We start from the raw sequence: 22,971 nt of genomic DNA on the forward strand, positions 1-22,971 counted from the left end.
CTAAATAAACCAAAGCTCCCCATTGCCCTGAAAAGGACATTTGGATGGGCATTGTCTTTAAAAGGACTCTTTTACATTTCCCAAAACCCTAAACTAAAAATAAAACCCACCCAATAAACCCTTAAAAAAAACTAACACTAACCCCCGACGATCCACTTACAGTTTTTTAAGATCGGACATCCATCCTCATCAATGCGGCAGAAGTCTTCATCCAAGCGGGCAGAAGTCCTCCTCGAAGCCGGTAGAAGTCTTCATCCAAGCGGGCAGAAGTCTTCATCCAGAAGGCATCTTCCATCTTCATCCATGCGGAGTGGGTCCATCTTCAAGACATCCGGCGTGGAGCATCCTCTTCTTATGATGGTTGCTGAAGAATGAAGTTTCCCTTTAAATTACATCATCCAAGATGGCGTCCCTTACATTCCGATTGGCTGATAGAATTCTATCAGCCAATAGGATTTAAGGGGGGGGGATCCTATTGGCTGTTGCAATCAGCCAATAAGATTGAGCTTTCACCCTATTGGCTGATCCAATCAGCCAATAGGATTGAGGTCGCATTCATAGGATGAAAGCCCAATCCTTTTAAGGTCAATGCCCATCCATATGCCCTTTCAGGGCAATGGGGAGCTTAGGTTTATTTAGATAGGGTTTTATTTGGGGGGGTTGGTTTTGTGGGTGGTGGGTTTTACTGATGGGGGATATTTGTATTTTTTTTTACAGGTAAAATATCGGATTTCTTTGGGAAAATGGCCCGCAAAAGGCCTTTTTAAGGGCCATTGGCAGTTTAGTGTAGTCTATGGCTTTTTTTATTTTTGGGGGGCTTTCTATTTTGATAGGGCTATTAGATTAGGAGTAATTCATTTTTATTTTTGATCATTTCTTTTTTTATTTTGTGTAATTAGTGTTTATTTTTAGATAATTGTATTTTGTTAATTTAATTTATTCAATTTTATTGTAATGTTAGGTGTTAGTGTAACTCAGGTTAGGTTTTATTTTACAGATAAATTTGTATTTATTTTAACTAGGTAGTTAGCAGATAGTTAATAACTATTTACTAACTAGTCTACCTAGTTAAAATAAATACAAACTTACCTGTGAAATAAAAATAGCACCTAAGATAAACTACTATGTAACTATTATATATATTGTATATTGTATATTGTAGCTAGCTTAGGGTTTATTTTACAGGTAAGTATTTATTTTTAAATAGGAATTATTTACGCTAGATTACTGAGTTGTGCGTTAGGGTTAAAAAGCATAGTTGAGAGGTCCCAACGCTGCTTTTTAACGCCGCTGCTATTACAAGTCTTGCAGGTAAAGGTGTACCACTCACTTTTTTGGCCAGACTCGGAAATACCGCAAATCCACTTACGTCAATTGCGTATCCTATTTTTTCACTGGGACTTGCATAGCGCCGGTATTACGAGTCTTCCTAAAAGTGAGCGGTAGACCCTCTCCTGTCAAGCCTGGTACCGCATTTAAAAGTCAGTAGTTAAGAGTTTTATGGTCTAACGCCGTAGTATAAAACTCTTAACTAAAATACACTAACACCCATAAACTACCTATTAACCCCTAAACCGAGGCCCTCCCACATCGCAAACACTATAATAAATGTTTTAACCCCTAATCTGCCGAACCAGACATTGCCGCCACTATAATAAATATATTAACCCCAAAACCACCGCACTCTCGCCTCGCAAACACTAGTTCAATTTTATTAACCCCTAATCTGCCATCCCTAACATCACCGACACCTACCTGCATTTATTAACCCCTAATCTGCCTCCCCCAACGTCGCCGCCACTATATTAAAGTTATTAACCCATAAATCTAAGTCTAACCCTAACCCTATCACCCCCCTATCTTAAATATAATTTAAATAAATCTAAATAAAATAACTACAATTAACTAAACTATTCCTATTTAAAACTAAATACTTACCTGTAAATTAAACCCTAAGATAGCTACAATATAACTAATAGTTACATTGCAGCTAGCTTAGGGTTTATTTTTATTTTACAGGCAAGTTTGTATTTATTTTAACTAGGTAGAATAGTTATTAAATAGTTATTAACTATTTAATAGCTACCTAGTTAAAATAAAGACAAATTTACCTGTAAAATAAAACCTAACCTAAGTTACACTAACACCTAACACTACACTATAATTAAATTAATTACCTAAATTAAATACAATTAATTACAATTAAATAAAATTATCTAAAGTACAGAACCCCCCCCCAATAAATTACAGAAAATAATAAAATAATTACAAGATTTACACCTAATCTAATCCCCCTAATAAAATAAAAAAGCCCCCCATAATAATAAAAAGCCCTACCCTAAACTAAATTACAAATAGCCCTTAAAAGGGCCTTTTACGGGGCATTGCCCCAAAGTAATCAGCTCTTTTACCTGTAAAAAAAAGTTCAAATACCCCCCAACATTAAAACCCACCACCCACACACCCAACCCTTCTCTAAAAACCACCCAATACCCCCTTAAAAAAACCTAACACTAACCCCTTGAAAATCACCTTACCGAGAGATGTCTTCACCCAACCGGGCCAAAGTCCTCAACGAAGCCGCGAGAAGTCTTCATCCAACCGGGCAGAAGTGGTCCTCCAGACGGGCAGAAGTCTTCATCCAGACGGCATCTTCTATCTTCAACCATCCGGCGCGGAGCGGGTCCATCTTCAAGAAATCCGACGCGGAGCATCATCTTCATCCGATGGCCGACAACTGAATGAAGGTTCCTTTAAATGACATCATCCACGATGGCATCCCATCAATTCCGATTGGTTGATAGAATTCTATCAGCCAATCGGAATTAAGGTAGAAAAAATCCTATTGGCTGATGCAGTCAGCCAATAGGATTGAACTTCAATCCTATTGGCTGATTGGAACAGCCAATAGGATTGAGCTTGCATTCTATTGGCTGTTACAATCAGATTGGATCAGCCAATAGGATTTTTTCTACCTTAATTCCGATTGGCTGATAGAATTCTATCATCCAATCGGAATTGAAGGGACGCCATCTTGGATGACGTCATTTAAAGGAACCTTCATTCAGTCGTTGGCCGTCGGATGAAGAGGATGCTCTGCGTCGGATGTCTTGAAGATGGACCCGCTCCGCGCCAGATGGATGAAGATAGAAGATGCCGTCTGGATGAAGACTTCTGCCCGTCTGGAGGACCACTTCTGCCCGGTTGGATGAAGACTTCTTCCGGCTTCGTTGAGGACTTCGGCCCGGTTGGGTAAAGACGTCTCCCGGTAAGGTGATCTTCAAGGGGTTAGTGTTAGTTTTTTTAAGGGAGTATTGGGTGGGTTTTAGAGTAGGGTTGGTTGTGTGGGTGGTGGGTTTTAATGTTGGGGGGGAAATGTAATTTTTTTACAGGTAAAAGAGCTGATTACTTTGAGGCAATGCCCCGCAAAAGGCCCTTTTAAGGGCTATTTGTAATTTAGTTTAGGGTAGGGTTTTTTTTATTTTGGGGGACTTTTTTATTTTATTAGGGGGATTAAATTAGGTGTAATTAGTTTAAAAATCTTGTAATTATTTTATTATTTTCTGTAATTTAGTGGATTTTTTTTCGTACTTTAGATAATTTTATTTAATTGTAATTAATTGTATTTAATTTAGGTAATTAATTTAATTATAGTGTAATGTTAGGTGTAATTGTAACTTAGGTTAGGTTTTATTTTACAAGTAAATTTGTCTTTATTTTAACTAGGTAGCTATTAAATAGTTAATAACTATTTAATAACTATTCTACCTAGTTAAAATAAATACAAACTTGCCTGTAAAATAAAAATAAACCCTAGGCTAGCTGCAATGTAACTATTAGTTATATTGTAGCTAGCTTAGGGTTTATTTTATAGGTAAGTATTTAGTTTTAAATAGGAATAATTTAGTTAATGATAGGAATTTTATTTAGATTTTTTAAAATTATATTTAAGTTAGGGGTGTTAAGGTTAGGGTTAGACTAAGGTTTAGGGGTTAATAACTTTATTATGGTGGAGGCGACGTTGGGGGCGGCAGATTAGGGGTTAATAACTATAATGTAGGTGGTGACGGTGTCCGGAACGGCAGATTAGGGGTTAATAATATAATGCAGGTGTCGGCAATGTCAGGGGCGGCAGATTAGGGGTTAATAAGTGTAAGATTAGGGGTGTTTAGACTCTGGGTTCATGTTAGGGTGTTAGGTGTAGACATAAATGTATTTTCCCCATAGGAATCAATGGGGCTGCGTTAGAAACTGAACGCTGCTTTTTTGCAGGTGTTAGGTTTTTTTCAGCTGGCTCTCCCCGTTGATTCCTATGGGGAAATCGTGCACGAGCACGTTTAGCCAGTTCACCGCTAACGTAAGCAGCGCTGGTATTACAGTGAGATGTGGAGCTAAATTTTGCTCTCCACTTACTTTTTTGCGGCTAACGCCGGGTTTGTAAATACCCGTAGTACCAGCGTTGTCTGTAGGTGAGTGGTTAGAAGAAACTGCTTGTTAGCACTGCACCCCTGTTACTGCAAAACTTGTAATCTAGGCGATAGTTATTAATAGTAAGTTTTATTTAGAATTATTTTAATTATGTTAAAGTTAGGGGGTGTTAGGGTTACATTAGGGTTAGGGTTAGACTAAGGGTTACATTAGGGGTTAATATATTTATTTAGTGTTAGTGATGTAGGCGGCCAGAGGTTTAGGGGTTAATAACTTTAGTATAGTCGTGGTGCAACATTGGGGCAGCAGATTAGGGGTTAATAAGTGTAATGTAGGTGTCGGCGATGTTAGGGGCGGCAGATTAGGGGTTAATAAGTGTAGGTAGGTGGCGCCGACATTGGGGGCGGCAGATTAAGGGTTAATAAGTGTAATGAAAGTGTCGGTGATGTCAGGGGCAGCAGATTAGGGGTGTTTAGACTCTGGGTTTATGTTAGGGTATTAGGTTTAAACATACATTTTTTTCCCCCATAGACATCAATGGGGCTGCGTTACAGAGCTTTACGCTCCGTGATTGCAGGTGTTAGGCTTTTTTTTAGCCGGTTCTCCCCATTGATGTCTATGGGGAAATCGTGCACGAGCACGTCAAAACACCACTTGTATTTGGGTGAGGTATGGAGTTCAATGCAACCATATCAACCGCACAATCTGGGTTTTTGCAAACTTGTAATAGCAGCGCTATGAAAGATGAGTGGTGAAAATAACGTACAAGTTATTAGCGAGCCAGCCATAATGTAAAACTCGTAATCTGGTTGAGTGATAATAGTGGAAGCTAGTATGTTCATTAATTATTTAATTTAAAATAAATGGTTTGAAATGCTACAACCAAAACCTAGTCTTATAAACACCCTTTTCATGTTGACCATCCATGAAGTAAGTATCCTCTTTTTTCTTCCTCAGATCTGGTCACTCTAGTTTAAACGACCAATAAATACAGTAGATTTGCATAATCAACAAATGCATGATAACAAGACAATGCAATCGCACATAGGGGTAGATTTATTAAGTATTGGACGGACATGATCGGCTGTAGCAGATCATGTCCGCCCAACATCGCTAAATGCCGACAGTATACGCTGTCAGAATGTAACATTGCACAAGCATTTCTGGTGAAATGCTTGTGCAATGCTGCCCCCTGCACATTCGCAGCCAATGGGCCACTAGCAGGGAGTGTCATTCATCCTGATCGGATTTGATCGGAATGATTACTGTCCGCCACCTCAGAGATGGCGGATGAGTTAAGAAGCAGCGGTTTTATGGCTGTTGTTTCTTAACTTTTGTTTTTCTGGTGAGCCTGAAGGCTCACGTAGAAACAGCTGCGTCCGCAGCTTGTTAAATATACCCCATAGTCTGATGCATATAACACGAAAAAACCTTCTGTGCTAAGAAACCCTCACAAATGTAATTGTCAAAAATTAAAATCAACAGTGTGAAAAAATAATAAAACAGCATTGTATACAAATGAACCAGTAATAGGTGAATCCTAAAGATGGCGTAAATATAATACCGTTAAAATGAAGTCCGTAATATAGTAAAAGTTCAATGGTGGAGTACGGCAAGTAAATCAAACAAAGCAGTGTCTCTCACCATAAAATCCAGCCGTAGATTGCAGCCTGAATCGGCTATGAAATTGTCCCAACTTGCAAGAGGATAATGAATTTCGGCGGTAGATCCGTTCTCAGTATTGATCTCCACAGCTCTCAGTTGAAACACAGGGAAGTCGGGTGGTGACGTCACTCCGTGTCAACTACGGTATCCGAGATGCGGCTCCACTGATGCTGAGTTCTTCTCCCCTCAGCCGATATACATACAGAAAAGAAGGAAAGAGACAGGAGCGCAAACTCGATTCAAGTGAGTTTATTACAATCACATGTAAAACATAGCGCAAGGTAAAATCTGCACTTACAAGATGCACATAATAAAAGGGCACATAAAATGTAGCAGACGAAAACAGGAACAGCAGTGTAAACTGGATATATTCACCACATCCCACCAGGTGAAGTCCAGATCCCACAGATACCTTCTGGCCTGTATCGACTGGGTTAAGCTTTGTGTCTCAGATGCACACAAGCATATATGGAACCTCAACGCGTTTCCCCCGTTTTACGAACGGGCTTTCTCAAGAGGACAAATGAATAGTGCCTAAACCTATTCCCTGAATCCTATGTAAAGGTAGTAATGGCCAATCAAGGATGCAGGTGTTTTTACCTACAGACACACCTACTAAACGATGTCATAATTCTAAAAGGGAAAAAATTAACCTTGTGTGTGATGTTTGCTTATGTAGAGCATAATAATCAAAAAGAAGAACTGTACATTGATAATTTACAATCAACAATAAAAATACAATTACCCCCAAATATAAAACTAGATATGGGCCATTATAATAATCTATTACATTGCATATACTACCATCTAAAAAAGATTAAAACAGATAAATAAATACCTACATTATTTAAAAATCTCCCATATAAACAAGACAATAAATGCATATTATATTAAAACTAACTTGAAAATTATAATAACATTGATACTAAAAAGACCCTACATATGAGCCGCCACATCAATATCAATATTGAGCCCTAGCGGAGTTAGAGACTTAATTTTATAAATCCATAATGTTTCTAACTTACAAAGTTTTAGAAGTCTATCATGTTCCTTTGGGGGTACCCAATCAATCACTTTAAATGTTAGACTACTAGGGTCACAATTGTGGACTTCCATAAAATGCCTAGGTACACTATGCTTATTGATCCTTTATTTGATATTATAGATATGTTCATATAATCTTCTTTTTATTTTTATTTTAGTGCGGCCCACATAAAATAGGCCACACCCACACTCTAAAAGAAACACTACAAAGGTAGAATTACAATTACTTCTAATTTTGTTCTCAAATTCCTTAGATTTATCAGAGTTATAAAATTTAGTTGCTTTGTTTATGTGTTTACACATCAAGCAATGCAATTTCCCACATTTAGACGTACTTTTGTTGCCTGTAAGACAGTTTTGTACTTGTGGGTTATTGTTTTTATTGTCGTCTTTACTTTTTAGTTTACTCTGAGCCAAGATATTTTTAAGTTTTTTACCTTTCTTGAAAGTGACTATAGGATGTTCCCCTATCTGGCTACCTGATACAGGATCCGCTTTGAGAATGGACCAATGTGTTTTAAGAATGTTTTTGATCTTATTGGAACCTTCATTGTAGGTTGAAATAAACCTAATAGGGGCCTCCTCTGATGAATTTAATTTTTTTGTAGAAGCTGGCTTTGTGATGATCAGATCCTACCTATTCCTTTAAAGAGCCTTCATTTTAGAATCTTCTATCAATTTTTGATCATATCCCTTCCTTAAATGTTTTCTTTCTAAATGTTCTGCTTCTTTATGGAAGTTATCAATGTGAGTACAGTTTCTTCTCATTCTCACAAATTGACTATACGGGATATTTTGTATCAAACTTTTTTTGTGTGCACTTTTATAGTCAATAAAACTGTTTCTCTCAGTGGGTTTTCTATAGTTAGAAACATCAATTGCATTATTGATGTCTATATAGATGATTAAATCCAAGAATTTGATAGACGTCTTGGAGTGTTTACCCGTAAATTTTAAATTAAGATCATTTTGATTTAAATACCCATAAAAATCCACAATCTCTGATTCATTGCCCCTCCACAATATAATAATGTCATCAATATAGCGATGGTATTTTATGTTCATACTTATTGCCATTCCATATATACAGGTTTTTAAAATGGTTCATAAATAGATTCGCATATGAGGGTGCAAAAGTTGTCCCCATAGCTGTCCCTTGGGTTTGTAAATAAAAAAACACTTCAAACAAGAAATAGTTGTGAGTCAGTATGAACATAATACAGTCAATGAGGAATTGGGCCTGGATACCGGGGAAATCACGTCTAGTGAGTTCTGCTTCTATAGCACCCACACCTGCATCATGAGGTATGCAGGTGTATAGTGCAGAAACATCACAAGTGATCCACCACATGTTATTCTCCCATGTAATTCCCTCAAAAAGCTTAATAACCTCTTTGGTATCCTTCAAAAAAGCTTGTGTTTGGCTGACTATCGGTTGTAGATAAGAGTCTACATACTTGGATAGGTTGTCGCAAAGAGAGCCAATGCCGGAGACTATCAGTCTTCCTGGCATTGGCTACATCTTTGTGCACCTTGGGCAAATGATAAAATAGGGGAATACTGGGGTGGGCATTGGATACAAATCTATATTCATTAATGTTAAGTATCCCTGCATTTTTTGCTTCCATTAATATTTTTTCTAGATCTTTGTTAAACTTAACAGCAGGGTCCAGTTTGAGAATTCTATAAGTTATAGTATCATTAAGAAGTTTATACGTCTCTTCTAGATAATTATCCCTCTTCTGAATCACTATACCTCCCCCCTTATCAGCAGAGTGGATTGCAATATTCTTATTTTTGCTTAATTTTTGGAGGGCTTTTCTTTCTAGTATACTCAAGTTGTCATTATGTTTATTCAAAATCTTATTATCATCTTTGAATGCAGTTTCTATATAATTTAATACTAATTTAGTAAAAATGGGAATTTGATCACCCTGGGATCCTACTGGATAAAATGTGGTTTTCCCTTTAAATTGAGAGTGTATAATTTCAGGAGCCGGATCATGTATGGACAAATTTAAAAGTTCCTCTAGTTCAGTGTTATTTAGACTCTCAGGGCCTGGATTGCTCCGAGGCTCTCTTGTTATCCCTTCTCCTACCCCATAGTCTGAACTTCAAATGAGAAGTAGATTTTTTTTTCTGAGAAATGTATGTCTATTTCTACTCCCAATGCATCATGTGATAGCCATCAGCCAATCACAAATGCATATATGTATATCCTGTGAATTCCTGCACATGATAAATAGGAGCTGGTGACTCAAAAAGTGTATATATAAAAAGATTGTGCCGATTTTGTTAATGGAAGTAAATTGGAAAGTTGTATAAAATTGCATGCTCTATCTGAATCATGATAGTTTAATGTTGACTTCAGTGTCTTTTAATGTGAAGTTCCCCCATAGCACTGATGGACTTTTTTACATAATTTCATATGAGCAGAGCTTTAGAGAACTGTGTTTACAGTATGATGAGATCTACTGTATGTACTCAATATTTTTTAATATTCTTTTTGTTATCAATAGAGAACTCTATTTGTCCTAACTAAAATAAATAAATTCATAGTATCTGGTAATCGTGTACATAAAAAATAGAATTCGAGAATTCTAGTTTAATCAAAGTAGTATTACATTTAAAAAAAGTGTATTCAATGTGCAAAGTATTTTCCAACCTGAAATACCCTAATAACCTATTGTATTACAAATCACAAAAAGAAAACAAAAACACCAGCTAACAAGCCAAGCATATCTATAAGGATATGTCCCCATGTTAAATCTTTATCAGTAAACACCTTCCCTGTACTGATTAATGCTTAATAACTACACAAAATATAAATATGAAGTTCTGTGTAACGGTCATCATGGCTGGGGGTATAACAGATTTCCAAACAGCGTTACTTCCCTCTGCCTCACAGACCTTCCCAGTCAGACAGAGCAGCACACACAGCTAGTCAGACCAGCATGTGACTGAGTCAGGGAAAGAACAAGGGCTGAGAGAGGAAGTTAAAGAGTCGGAATGAAAGTATGTGAGACGACTGAGAGTGCAAACAATCAAATAACAGATTCCAATGAAAAGGAAACTAATCCAGGGGAAGGGAACCTGAGAGAGAGGTTGCCTAGTGACTTACACCACTAACATTTTGAATTGTCAATATTTATCTGAATATGGATTTAGAGTTTGTGCTCTGGATAGGAGACTTATACAATTGATTGACTCCTGTCTTTGCATATACTGTGTGGATATATCATATGATGGCTTTTATAACGAACATCCTACGCTGCTGCTTGTTTCAGGCAGGTAAGTGAAAGAGCGTTGGAGCAGCAGATTAACAACTGTGTTATTATTTTTGTCTTGTAACTATAATTTTGACATCAGTTTTATTACATAGGGGCCGAATTATTAAAGGGACAGTATACACTCATTTTCATATAACTGCATGTAATAGACACTACTATAAAGAATAAGATGCACAGATACTGATATAAAAATCCAGTATAAAATGGTTTAAAAACTTACTTAGAAGCTTCCAGTTTAGCTCTGTTGAAAAGGTAGCTGGAAAGCCCACTGCAAGTGGGAAATAAGACACCCCCCCCTCCCCCTTCTTTTGCATATGAAAAGACCCTTTACACAAACAAAAGCAAGCTGGAGAGGGTAGCTGACAGTATTCTCATAAAACTTTGGGGCTTGGTTAGGAGTCTGAAAATCAGAGCAATGTTATTTAAAAATAAGCAAAACTATACATTTATTTTAAAAAAAAAACTTTATGAGCTATATGAATAGATCATCTACAAAACATTTATGCAAGGAAAAAATGAGTGTATAATGTCCCTTTAATCTCCATAACTTGTCCGCCTGCTCTGAGGCCGCAAACATCAATCCACCCGATTCTATACGATCGGGCTGATTGACACCCCCTGCTAGCTGTTTAAATGTTCTGTTACAATGACAATCTTAAAGGGACAGTCTACACCAAAATTGTTATTATTTAAAAAGATACTACACATTCCCCAGCTTTGTACAACCAACATTGTTATATTAATATACTTAACACACACACATATATATATATATATATATATACATATAACATTTAAATCTCTAAATATTTGCCTTTTAATAAGCCACTACAGACATTGTCTTATCACATGCTTTTTTATGTGTTTTTCACAACAGGATACTGCTAGTTCATGTGGGCCATATAGATAACATTGTGCTCATGCCCGGGGAGTTATTTGAGAGTCAGCACAACACAGTACTAATTGGCTAAAATGCAAGTCATTAGATAATAAATTAAAAGTCATGTGATCAGGAGACTGTCAGAAGATGCTTAGATACAAGGTAATCACAGAGGAAAAAGTGTATAAATATAACTGTGTTTGTTATGCAAAACTGGGGAATAGGTAATAAAGGGGTTATCTATCTTTTAAAACAATATCAATTCTGGTGTAGACTGTCCTTTTAAGCTAAGCGTTAAAGTGTTCTGACAATCGTAAGCTGAGTGTGTTTAAGTGTTTTGTTACACTGACAATCATAAGCTAAGTGTTTGTGTTCTGTTACACTGATAATCTTAAACAAATAGAAGCCAAATTATCTGATCTCTATGCTTTGAGAAACAAGCACAATCGAGTCTGTCTACCTAAATAAACAACACATAAGAAAATATATATATGTGGTAGATATATTAATAGAGAGATAAGGAGATCATTTGTTTGCAAAAGCTGTCTTCCTTATCTAAGGCTGCAAATGTTTGCACCCGAGCGATATAGGGTATATCACCTGGGTTTGCGCTCATCCGACTTACCTCTTGTTTTACTAGTTAAAAGTAAACATGATCACGTGAGCACAATCACGATTTAGACTAGAATGATTACCGCAACTTCAGTGCTTTGGTTAACTGTTTTGTGAAACATAAAAGTTGCACAAAACTCATCAAAAATACATTACAAAGTACACTTACAATCATAATAACACTATTTAATAAAAAATATTCAAAAAAAATATTGCACACAAAAGATATAAAGATAGGAGGTCTCAGGTATTAAGGGACAAAATGGCTTTAATAGAGATATACATACATATACATCTTTAAAAAAAGGAATATGCATGTTTACATATGTATTTGTGTATTTTTATGTGTATATGTATGTATTTACTGTCATATATACACATATAAACACATACATACATATTTACACACATATAGATATAGGTGCATTGCAGCCCTTTGTGGTTAAGTAGATGAAAACATATAAAAGCATATTTATGCAATATTCATGTTCAATAAATGTTTTACTATGTATTTACTGTAAATATTTCACATTTCTATGTTCTTCAAATAGCAGAATATATTCTATGTATTTCTAAATAGTTATTCATATATATATCTGTAAATATCTATACATATAGTATGTATACATATATATATATATATATATATATATATATATATATATATATATATATTTAATATCCAAAGTGGTAGAAGCACTCACGGTGACATGATCATCAATTTCAGCCTGCCCGGGGTGCTTTAAAATAATAATACAAGCATCCAAAGAGAAAAGCACTCACCGGGTTTTTTTTAGCAATAACAATTTTAATCTGTGACGTTTCGGTGTTGCCCCCGTCTTCAGACAACTAATTACAGGTAAATACAATAACTCACCCTTTATAGCAAGCAGACCCGCTCCCAAGTGCAGCCCCGCCGGTGGCGTTCCGGAAGTAAGCAGCCGTGCGCAGCTCCCTACGTCATCGGCTGTCATAGCAACCAGGACGCCTCCCGGCAGAGTCCCTGTTACAATTAAAAAGCAAAAAATTAACTGTGCAAAGGTACAACATTATTTACAAAAGGCCAACAAAAAATATATACTTGGAAAACATTCCTAAAGTGTGGGCACTAGCATCCAGGCAATAGAACCATAAACTAACAGATAAAAAACTATCCTAATATCGCTAAGTCCATACATTACAATAGGCAATATGCAATATCTACGGAATCCTAAATTATATGAGTGACAAGCATAAGCAAATGACTATTAAACGGGGATAAATTAAATCCTTACACCGTATCTTGCGGGATAAGCTAAACAAGCTGATCTAAATATGCTATACTAATACCTGTCAAGACTCCAGAAGCATAAACTTAAAAATAACAACAAAACATCATTAACCATGAATCTTAGATCAAGTGTGTAGACATAGAAATAAGATAAAACAAAATAAGATAAAAAATAAAAATAAAAATAAAATCCCAAAAGCAATGAAAGAAAAAAGAACCACCAAGAGGAAATAATAATAAAAATAAAAATAAAAAAAAGAGTAAAAATAATAACACAATAAAAATAAAGAAAAAGGAAATAAGAAAAAAAAGGGGGGGGGAGGGGAGGGGGGGGGGGGAAACAAACAAGAATGAAAGAATAAAAAGGAGAAAGAAAAAAGAAGAAAAGAACCAAGAAACATGCAATGTAATCAGTATAGAGGGGGACATTTCATAGAAAGCAATGCCAATCCAAATTGACATTCAGGCCTTGTGGAGCCATGGTGCCCAGAGTAAAAATCCATTTAGATTCTCGCTGTAGTAGTATTCTTCCTCTGTCACCCCCTCTTGTAAGTGGGGGCACATGATCAATAATGATATACTTTAGATCAGCGACTGAGTGTTTCAATAAAGCAAAATGCCTGGCCACCGGTTGCTCAGAGTCCCCACGATCAATAGCCGTTCTTATGGCTGATCTGTGGTTGGCCATTCTTGTACGGAGGTCGTCCACCGTTTTCCCCACATAAAACAAACCGCATACACAGTGTAACAAGTACACTATGTATTTGGTAGTGCATGTGACCCGATGTTTGATACTGTAAGTCCTATTCTTGTAGGGATGTCTAAACACTTTACCAGTTGTTAGTCCACTACATGTTGTACATCCAAAGCAGCGGTAACAACCAGGCTTAGATTGCAGCCAAGTCTCCTTCATGTAACAGTTCCTGGGATCAGTCTTGACCAGTTGGTCTCTTAAGGACCTCGCTCTCCGATATCCAATTCTAGGAGGTTCTGTCCCCTCAAATGGCAAATCTGGGTCTGAAGATATTAGAGACCAGTGTTTGCGTATACTCTCCGCAATAGCTGGTTTATCCACATCGAAGGTTGTTGAGAACGTCATTCTATTATCTCCAAAAGCTGTTTCCTTGTGGACTAGCAGATCCTCCTGCTGTAGCTTCAATGTATCCATCTTCTGTAATGCTAGATCCTGCTTATTGTATCCCCTCTGAATGAAACGTGACTCCATAACCTGCATTTGTTGTTCATGAAGGCTAACTATAGTATTATTCCTTGCTGTTCTCTTAAATTGTGATATGGGTAGAGCACGTTTGAGGGCTGGGGGGTGGCAGCTATGGGCATGTAGCAGAAAATTGTGGTCTGTTTCTTTTGTGTACAATGTCGTGCACAATTGACCTTTTTTGAAGATTCTCAGGTCAAGAAAATCCACACTCGAGCTGTTGTACGTCAGTTTGAATTTAATAGTGGGATGTGCCTCATTGACACATGCAAACCATGATAGTAAATCCTCCTCTGTGCCCCTCCATAACAAGAAGAGGTCATCTATGTATCTTTTGTACTGGGTGACCCTGACATCCTGGAATAATGCCGTACCTCTTGTTTCGAATTCTGCCATAAATAAGTTGGCATACGTGGGTGCCACATTTGACCCCATGGCCGTCCCCGCAATTTGCAGGTAGAATTCTTTCTCGAACCGAAAGTAATTCATCTCCAAGCATGCAGTTAGAAGTTCTTGGATTACATCAATAGGTGGACCCACATATGGGTATCTGGCCAATTGCCTGCATACCGCCACAACTCCCTCATTGTGAGGTATTATGGTATACAGGCTGGTCACGTCCATAGTGACCAGCAGAGTATCCTCTTGTATATCATTGATGGTACTGAGTATTCTTATCATAGAGCTTGAATCTAGAAGGAAAGAATCCATACTCCTAACTAATGGTTGAAGTATGTTGTCCAAATAGATAGCAATTGGCTGGAGCAATGAGCCTATAGCCGAGACTATAGGTCTCCCCGGAGGGGTTACCATATCCTTATGGATCTTAGGTAGCATGTAGATCACTGGAACCCTTGGATGTTGTACTGTCATAAAACCCAGGGAATCTTTGTCTATACATTCGGTCTCATGCAAATGTTGAAGCATGTTATCAAGTTTCCTCTTGTATACGCTAGTAGGATCACCTCTTAATTTTTTGTAGGTATCCTTGTCCATCAGCTGTTGCATCATTTCAGCCCTGTAATCAGTATAATTTTGGATGACAATCGCACCCCCTTTGTCCGCTTCCCTTAGTACTATGGAAGTGTTTTCTTGTAGGTCTATGAGAGCGCCTCTTTCATCTTTAGTCAGATTGTGTCTATACTGACCCCTCCTTTGATGTGGATTCAATGTATCTTGTTGTACCATCCTGGAAAAAGTTTTGATAGAAGGGTTATAGCTTGTAGGGTCAAACTTACTCTTCCCTTTAAGAATCTTTCTTGGTTGTTCTTGATAGTCCCTGAAGTGTTCTTTCAGTCTCAAATTTCTAGAGAACTTCTATAAACAGATCAAAATCATCACACTTAACAGTGGGTATGAATGACAAGCCCTTATTTAAAACCATTCTCAGTTAGTACATGATTGCTTAAGTTGACAACTAGGTCCTCATCGACCGGCCTCTCCTGGGGGGTCTGGGTGGTAGACTTGAACCCCCCCGCCTTGTGTGGGTCCTCGTCCTTCCCCGTTTTTTGATCTTGTTGTCATACCGCTTCCATAACCAGTATGCATCTGAACAGGGGTAGCTGTCGTCGTATTACCATCAGAGTCAGTGCTATTGCCCGAGCTGTCCACTGAATCCATGGGATCCATGTTGTTATTGTTAAGTTTATGCTTCTGGAGTCTTGACAGGTATTAGTATAGTATATTTAGATCAGCTTGTTTAGCTTATCCTGCAAGATACGGTGTAAGGATTTAATTTATCCCCGTTTAATAGTCATTTGCTTATGCTTGTCACTCATATAATTTAGGATTCCGTAGATATTGCATATTGCCTATTGTATTGTATGGACTTCGATATTAGGATAGTTTTTTATCTGTTAGTTTATGGTTCTATTGCCTGGATGCTAGTGCCCACACTTTAGGAATGTTTTCCAAGTATATATTTTTTGTTGGCCTTTTGTAAATAATGTTGTACCTTTGCACAATTAATTTTTAAGCTTTTTAATTGTAACAGGGACTCTGCCGGGAGGCGTCCTGGTTGCTATGACAGCCGATGACGTAGGGAGCTGCGCGCGGCTGCTTACTTCCGGAACGCCACCGGCGGGGCTGCACTTGGGAGCGGGTCTGCTTGCTATAAAGGGTGAGTTATTGTATTTACCTGTAATTAGTTGTCTGAAGACGGGGGCAACCCCGAAACGTCACAGATTAAAATTGTTATTGCTAAAAAAGACCCGGTGAGTGCTTTTCTCTTTGGATGCTTATATATATATATATATATATATATATATATATATATATATATATATATATAGTATATATACAGTATATATATATATATATATATAGAGAGATAGATAGATAGATAGATAGAGATATATATATAGATATATATATATATATATATATATATATAGATATATATTGTACTAAACAAATATCATATATATATTATATATAAAAATATCTATTTATGAATAAATATAACATATTCTTGTATGTGCAAAACATTGGAATGTGAAATATTTTTTCATATGACGGGTAGCACAAATGAGAATATGCGATCGTGTTTGCGCGAGAGTGTGGAGTTTTTCCCCCCACTTGTTTTCTCCATTAACTTCTATGGGGAATACAATAATGCACACTCGTTATTCTAACCATGGATTTTTGCGCTACTCAGCTAACCACAAGAGCAAAAACTGTTTACTTTCAACTCATTATATGAGCACAACCCGAGGAGCGCAAAAACCTTACTTCTATTGCATTAATTAGCACTCCATTCGTGGGGAGCAATTTATAAAATGTCTGTCCTACAACAGACATCGCTGAATGCCGACAGCATAAGCTGGCGACATTTAACATTGCAAAAGCAGTTCTGGTGAACACCTTGTTCAATGCCGCCCCCTGCAGATTAGCAGGGGCTGTCAATCAGCCCGATCGTATGAGATTGGGCGGATTGATGTCCGCAGCCTCAGAAGCGGCGGACCAGTTATGGAGCAACAGTCTTAAGACTGTCACTTCTTAACTGCTGTTTGATAAATCGGTCCCGTAATCTAGGCCTAAATGAGTTAACTGGAAAGTACAACTGATTCTACATTATTCATTATCAATGCCTGCTATGCACAGCTCCTACATCAATCTATATAGACAGAAACATATCTCCTCAGCTAAAAAACAAAAGTACTCCGTCATGCAGAGTAACAAACATTATAAATGCAGTTCATTTTAAAGTTTCCTTTTTGATGCTAGAAAGAAATATGGTATTGTTCATTCTCCTTTAATTTGTTTCCTGAGCAAGATTGACTAATATTAAAGGAGTATTGAACTGCAAAATGTTCTCTCCTTTAATAGGTCTCCAATAATCAATCTTCCCCACTGCAATATATTGCATTGTTTAAAAATTTAAAAAACTTATTTACCTTTATTTTGTTATTTGAAATAGACAAATTTGCCTGTTAAAGTTATATTCTGTAATGAAAAGCTATGCAAACATGAATCAGCAGCAGCCCAGTAGGGGTTGGAAATGTATTTAGGCTAGACTCTCTAAATACATTTCTTCAATTTCTTTGGAAATAAAAGCAAATGCATACTAAAGTTCCCTCACATTTTTTTAACACCAACTTTACAGAATAACATTGATTGGAGGGTGAATATAAGTTTTTGTTTTTATTTTCCAGGTAGGCAGGTGGTATAGACAGTCCGATGCATATATATCTAACTGTACTGTCCCTTTAAGATGGGGCATTGATGCATTGATCAGTTACTGTGTTTTTAACCCTCTAATTGAAATGAATAGAAACTGTTTTTAAAGGGTGGTTAAACAGATATTTAATAATTATAGTTGCATATATTTTAGGAGAGGGAAGTTCTTTCTATTTAACCCCTTAATGGTCATGACATACACTGTACGTCAAGGGATTGCATGGCTGTAATCGACCATGCTATTAGTCCATCCCTCCATGCAGAAGGCTTGCTAAAAAGCACGGTTACTGCACTATTGAAAACTGCATCACCATAGAAAGGGGTTAAATAGTACAGGTTTATTTATACCTTAAATAATACATATTTCTCTATAAGCAAACTTACATCTAGATTACGAGTTTTGTCGGTAATGCCGTGCGGTGCTAATGCTTAGTTCCAGCTCACCGCTCACCTGCAGACAACGCTGGTATTACAGGTTTTTTTCGGCGTTAGCCTCTAAAAAGTGATCGGAGAGCAAAATGTAGCTTCACATCTCACCTCAACACCAGCGTTGCTTACGATAGCGGTAAGCTGGCTAAACGTGCTCGTGCACGATTTCCCCATAGGAAACAATGGGGCCGAGCTGGCTGAAAAAAAAACCTAATACCTGCAAAAAAGCAGCGTTCAGCTCCTAACGCAGCCCCATTTTTTCCTATGGGGAAATACATTTTACGTCTGCACCTAACACCCTAACATGAACCCCGAGTCTAAACACCTAATCTTACACTTATTAACCCCTAATCTGCCGCCCCCGACATCGCCGACACCTACATTATATTATTAACCCCTAAGCTGCCGCTCCGGACACCGCCGCCACCTACATTATACTTATGAACCCTTAATCTACTGCCCCCAACATCGCCAACACCTACATTATAGTTATTAACCCCTAATCTGCCCCCCCAATGTCACCGCAACTATATTAAATTTATTAACCCCTAATCTGCTGCCGCCAACGTCGTCACCACTATAATAAAGTTAATAACCCCTAAACCTAAGTCTAACCCTAACACCCCCCTAATTTAAATATAATTTTAAATAATCTAAATAAAATTACTACAATTAAATAAATTATTCCTATTTAAAACTAATTACTTACCTATAAAATAAACCCTAAGCTAGCTACAATATAACTAATAGTTACATTGTAGCTATCTCAGGGTTTATTATTATTTTACAGGCAACTTTGTATTTATTTTAACTAGGTACAATAGTTATTAAATACTTATTAACTATTTAATAACTACCTAGCTAAAATAAAGACAAATTTACCTGTAAAATAAACCCTAACCTAAGTTACAATTACACCTAACACTACACTATCATTAAATAAATTAACTAAACTACCTATAATTAATTAAAATTAAATTAAATAAACTAAATTACGAAAAACAACAAACACTAAATTACAGAAAATTAAAAAAAAATACAATTTTTTTAAACTAATTACACCTAATCTAATCCCCCTAATAAAATAAAAAAGCCCACCAAAATAATAAAATTCCCTATCCTATACTAAATTACAAATAGCCCTTAAAAGGGCCTTTTGCGGGGCATTGCCCCAAAGTAATCAGCTCTTTCACCTGTAAAAAAATACAATGCCCCCCCAACATTAAAACCCACCACCCACACACCCAACCCTACTCTAAAACCCACCAAATCCCCCTTAATAAAACCTAACACTAACCCCTTGAAGATCACCCTACCTTGAGACGTCTTCACCCAGTCGGACACAAGTGGACCTCCAGAGGGGCAGAAGTCTTCATCCGATCCAGCCAGAAGAGGACATCCAGACCGGCAGAAGTCTTCATCCAGGCGACATCTTCTATCTTCATCCATCCGGAGCGGAGCATCCTCTTCCAACGAAGTCCAACCGAAGAATGACGGAATGTCATCCAAGATGGCGTCCCTTGAATTCCAATTGGCTAATAGGATTCTATCAGCCAATCGAAATTAAGGTAGGAAAAACCCTATTGGCTGATGCAATCAGCCAATAGGATTGAGCTCGCATTCTATTGACTGTTCCAATCAGCAAATAGAATGCAAGCTCAATCCTGAATTGCCTGAATTGAGTCTCATATAAGCTAAGGAAAGCTAGGCACAAGCCTAGTGTTGCAACATTTTAAAGTGAGGGATTTTACACACGTTAAGGACAAATATGTAGCAGTGTAAGTGGGCCCCACATGATTGTAGAGCATGGGGGCACCTGGTGTGCTACTTTTGCTCAGAGTCAGTTTGTTAAATGAGCTAGCATGGTGGCTGCCTGTGACTGTGAGGGAGCAAGCAGCAGTAGGCAGGGAATATTTAATATAGGACAGCTGGGCAAGTGGTTGTGAGCTGAGACAGGCAGCCGATGATTAAGAGCTAGCACAATGCTGACATCAGTAACTAAGCAGTTAAGTGTGGAAAAATTTGGTGCCCTGTCCCTGGAGTGGGTGCCCTGTGCTTGAATTAAGGGTCTGTGGCATACCTGGAGTATGGGGTTTCTGGCCCTTGATGTTGGAGGCCCCGTCCCTTCAGACTCACCAGAAATGCAAGTTATGGAGCAGCGGTCTAGAAACGGACAGAGATCGCTGCAATTCAATCCGATACAGTACGATCAGGTTAATTGACACCCCCCTGCTTTCAGCCTATTGGCCGCGAGTCTGCAGGGGGCAGAGCTGCTGGTGCAATGCTGAATACGGAGAGCGTATTGCTCTCCACATTCAGTCCGCCAGACCTTTGATAAATATCCAGAGATTCTTAAAGTGCAAAAGGTTTAATAAAAATATATAGCTTCATACATCCAACCATTCAATCCACATACATACAGGGGATCCCCGGATGGCATATGGGAAAACACAAAGGCCGTGGGTAAATCTGGTGCACCAGTCTCCAACAGGATTAAATGTCATGAAAATATTACATATATGTTATAATCCACAGATAGAGTGACCGTCCCAAGAATTTCTCAAGCCAGGTGAGTTAGGTCAATACCCCTATATCAAGTTAGAGTATAACTACGTTAGAGCGTTGTAAACCAGGGGGAGCTGTGCATCACCACGTCTTTTTCACAGGTACGCTAAAACGCCAAACAGCAGTGTGATAGATACAAGTTCACATCGATACCTGTCTTTTTCACGCGGTTGCTCTTCCCTCAGCGGTTGCTCCCGTAACGTAGCGTCTTCTGGGGTAGACCGAAAGCGAGCCAAGGATTCACCTGGCTTGAGAAATTCTTGGGACGGTCACTCTATCTGTGGATTATAACATATATGTAATATTTTCATGATATTTAATCCTGTTGGAGACTGGTGCACCAGATTTACCCACGGCCTTTGTGTTTTCCCATATGCCATCTGGGGATCCCCTGTATGTATGTGGATTGAATGGTTGGATGTATGAATCTATATATTTTTATTAAACCTTTTGCACTTTAAGAATCTCTTGATTGTCTTTATTTCTCACAGTTGTGCAGTTTTTTTGCCTAGACTTTTAGATACCTCGTATTTTGAGGTTTCTACTTTCTTTTTTAAGTTGTTAAATAATTATTTTTCTAGGATGCACCTGTATACCTTGTATGACTAAATAGAGTGCTACTTACCTGTTTGTTGTTGTTTGATAAATATCCCCCTTAATCTTTTTTTAAGTAGACAACCCAAGGTATTGATCTAAGCCAATTTTGGTATATTTCATGCCACCATTTCACTGCCAAATGTGATCATATACAACATTTTTTTTACTTTTTCACAAACTTTCGGTTTCTCACTGAAATTATTTACATACTGCTTGTGCAATCATGGCACAAATTATTGTAAAAGCTTCTCTGGGATCCCCTTTGTTCAGAAATAGCAGACATACACATGGCTTTGCAATTGCTTTTTGGTAATTAGAATGCCGCTAATTTCTGCTGTGCATCACATTTCTATTATTTTTGGAAGTGACAGGGTAAATCAGGTAGCTTGTAAAGTTAATTTTAGCTTTAGTGTAGAGATTAACTAGTTACCTGTCAACTCCCTCCCCCTGATCCCTCCCAAACAGCTCACTTCTCTCCCTCACCCCCACTGGTCACCACCATCTTAGGTACTGGCAGACAGTATGCCAATATTAAGTTTTAAGGCAATTGTTTTTAAAATAATTATTTTCTGCAGTGTAGTAGCCCCCCTTACCATCCAAACCTCCCTGATTCCTTCCAAATAGCTCTCTAACCCTCCCCCGCTCTAACTAGTGTCCACCCTCTTAGGTACTGGCAGCTGTCTTTTTTATGGACTGCACTGTAGTGGGCCCCCTCCAGTGACCATCGTTTAGGGACCCCCCAACCCACCTTTTTCCTTTAGCGTAGCTCCCCATCCCTTCCTTTTTATTTGTTTATTTTTTTCTGTAGTTTAGGGTCATCTCACTCCCTGCCCCTCCACTGCTGGACCACCCACCTACTGGATTCCCTCCCACACCTCCCGCCGACACCAGCAAATGATTGTTACACAGTGACACCGTCTGTAACAATCTGGCATCTGCCTTCATATGGAACCAGAGCACTGATCGTGGCCCGGTTCCATATGCAGACAGATGCCATGAACACAGGAACTCAAGCTCTCAGCTGTAACTTAACAGCTGAGGCTGCTGGAGCTTCCTGCAGCACCAACGTATATACGATAAGAAAAGTATTGCACAATGTATATATACGTCACATTGGGTTAAGGGGTGAAAAGGGGACCTCTATTTCACTTGCATGGTCCAAAGTACAAACCAAAAAAAGGACAATGTTTTGGGCCTATACCAAGTCCTTAGTCATGTCTACACATATACACAAAAAGATCTATTTTTATACTTTTAGACAGAGTAAGTTATCACCCACATCGTATTTCAATATAAC

General features: G+C 37.9%; 1 protein-coding gene across 2 annotated transcripts in view; it reads left to right on the forward strand.

Moving 5' to 3' along the window:
• The first annotated feature begins 10,060 nt into the window (after positions 1 to 10,060).
• LOC128638738 (carcinoembryonic antigen-related cell adhesion molecule 1) overlaps positions 10,061 to 22,971 on the forward strand; it is a 465,051-nt gene continuing 452,140 nt past the window's right edge. For both annotated transcript variants that reach the window (XM_053690871.1, XM_053690872.1), the window contains exon 1: positions 10,061 to 10,428. In XM_053690871.1, the coding sequence (XP_053546846.1) occupies positions 10,380 to 10,428 (49 nt within the window). In that variant the 5' untranslated portion in view covers positions 10,061 to 10,379. The remainder of the gene's footprint in view (positions 10,429 to 22,971) is intronic.

The sequence above is a fragment of the Bombina bombina genome, chromosome 8 (assembly GCF_027579735.1).
Source record: "Bombina bombina isolate aBomBom1 chromosome 8, aBomBom1.pri, whole genome shotgun sequence".
Taxonomy (NCBI): domain Eukaryota; kingdom Metazoa; phylum Chordata; class Amphibia; order Anura; family Bombinatoridae; genus Bombina; species Bombina bombina.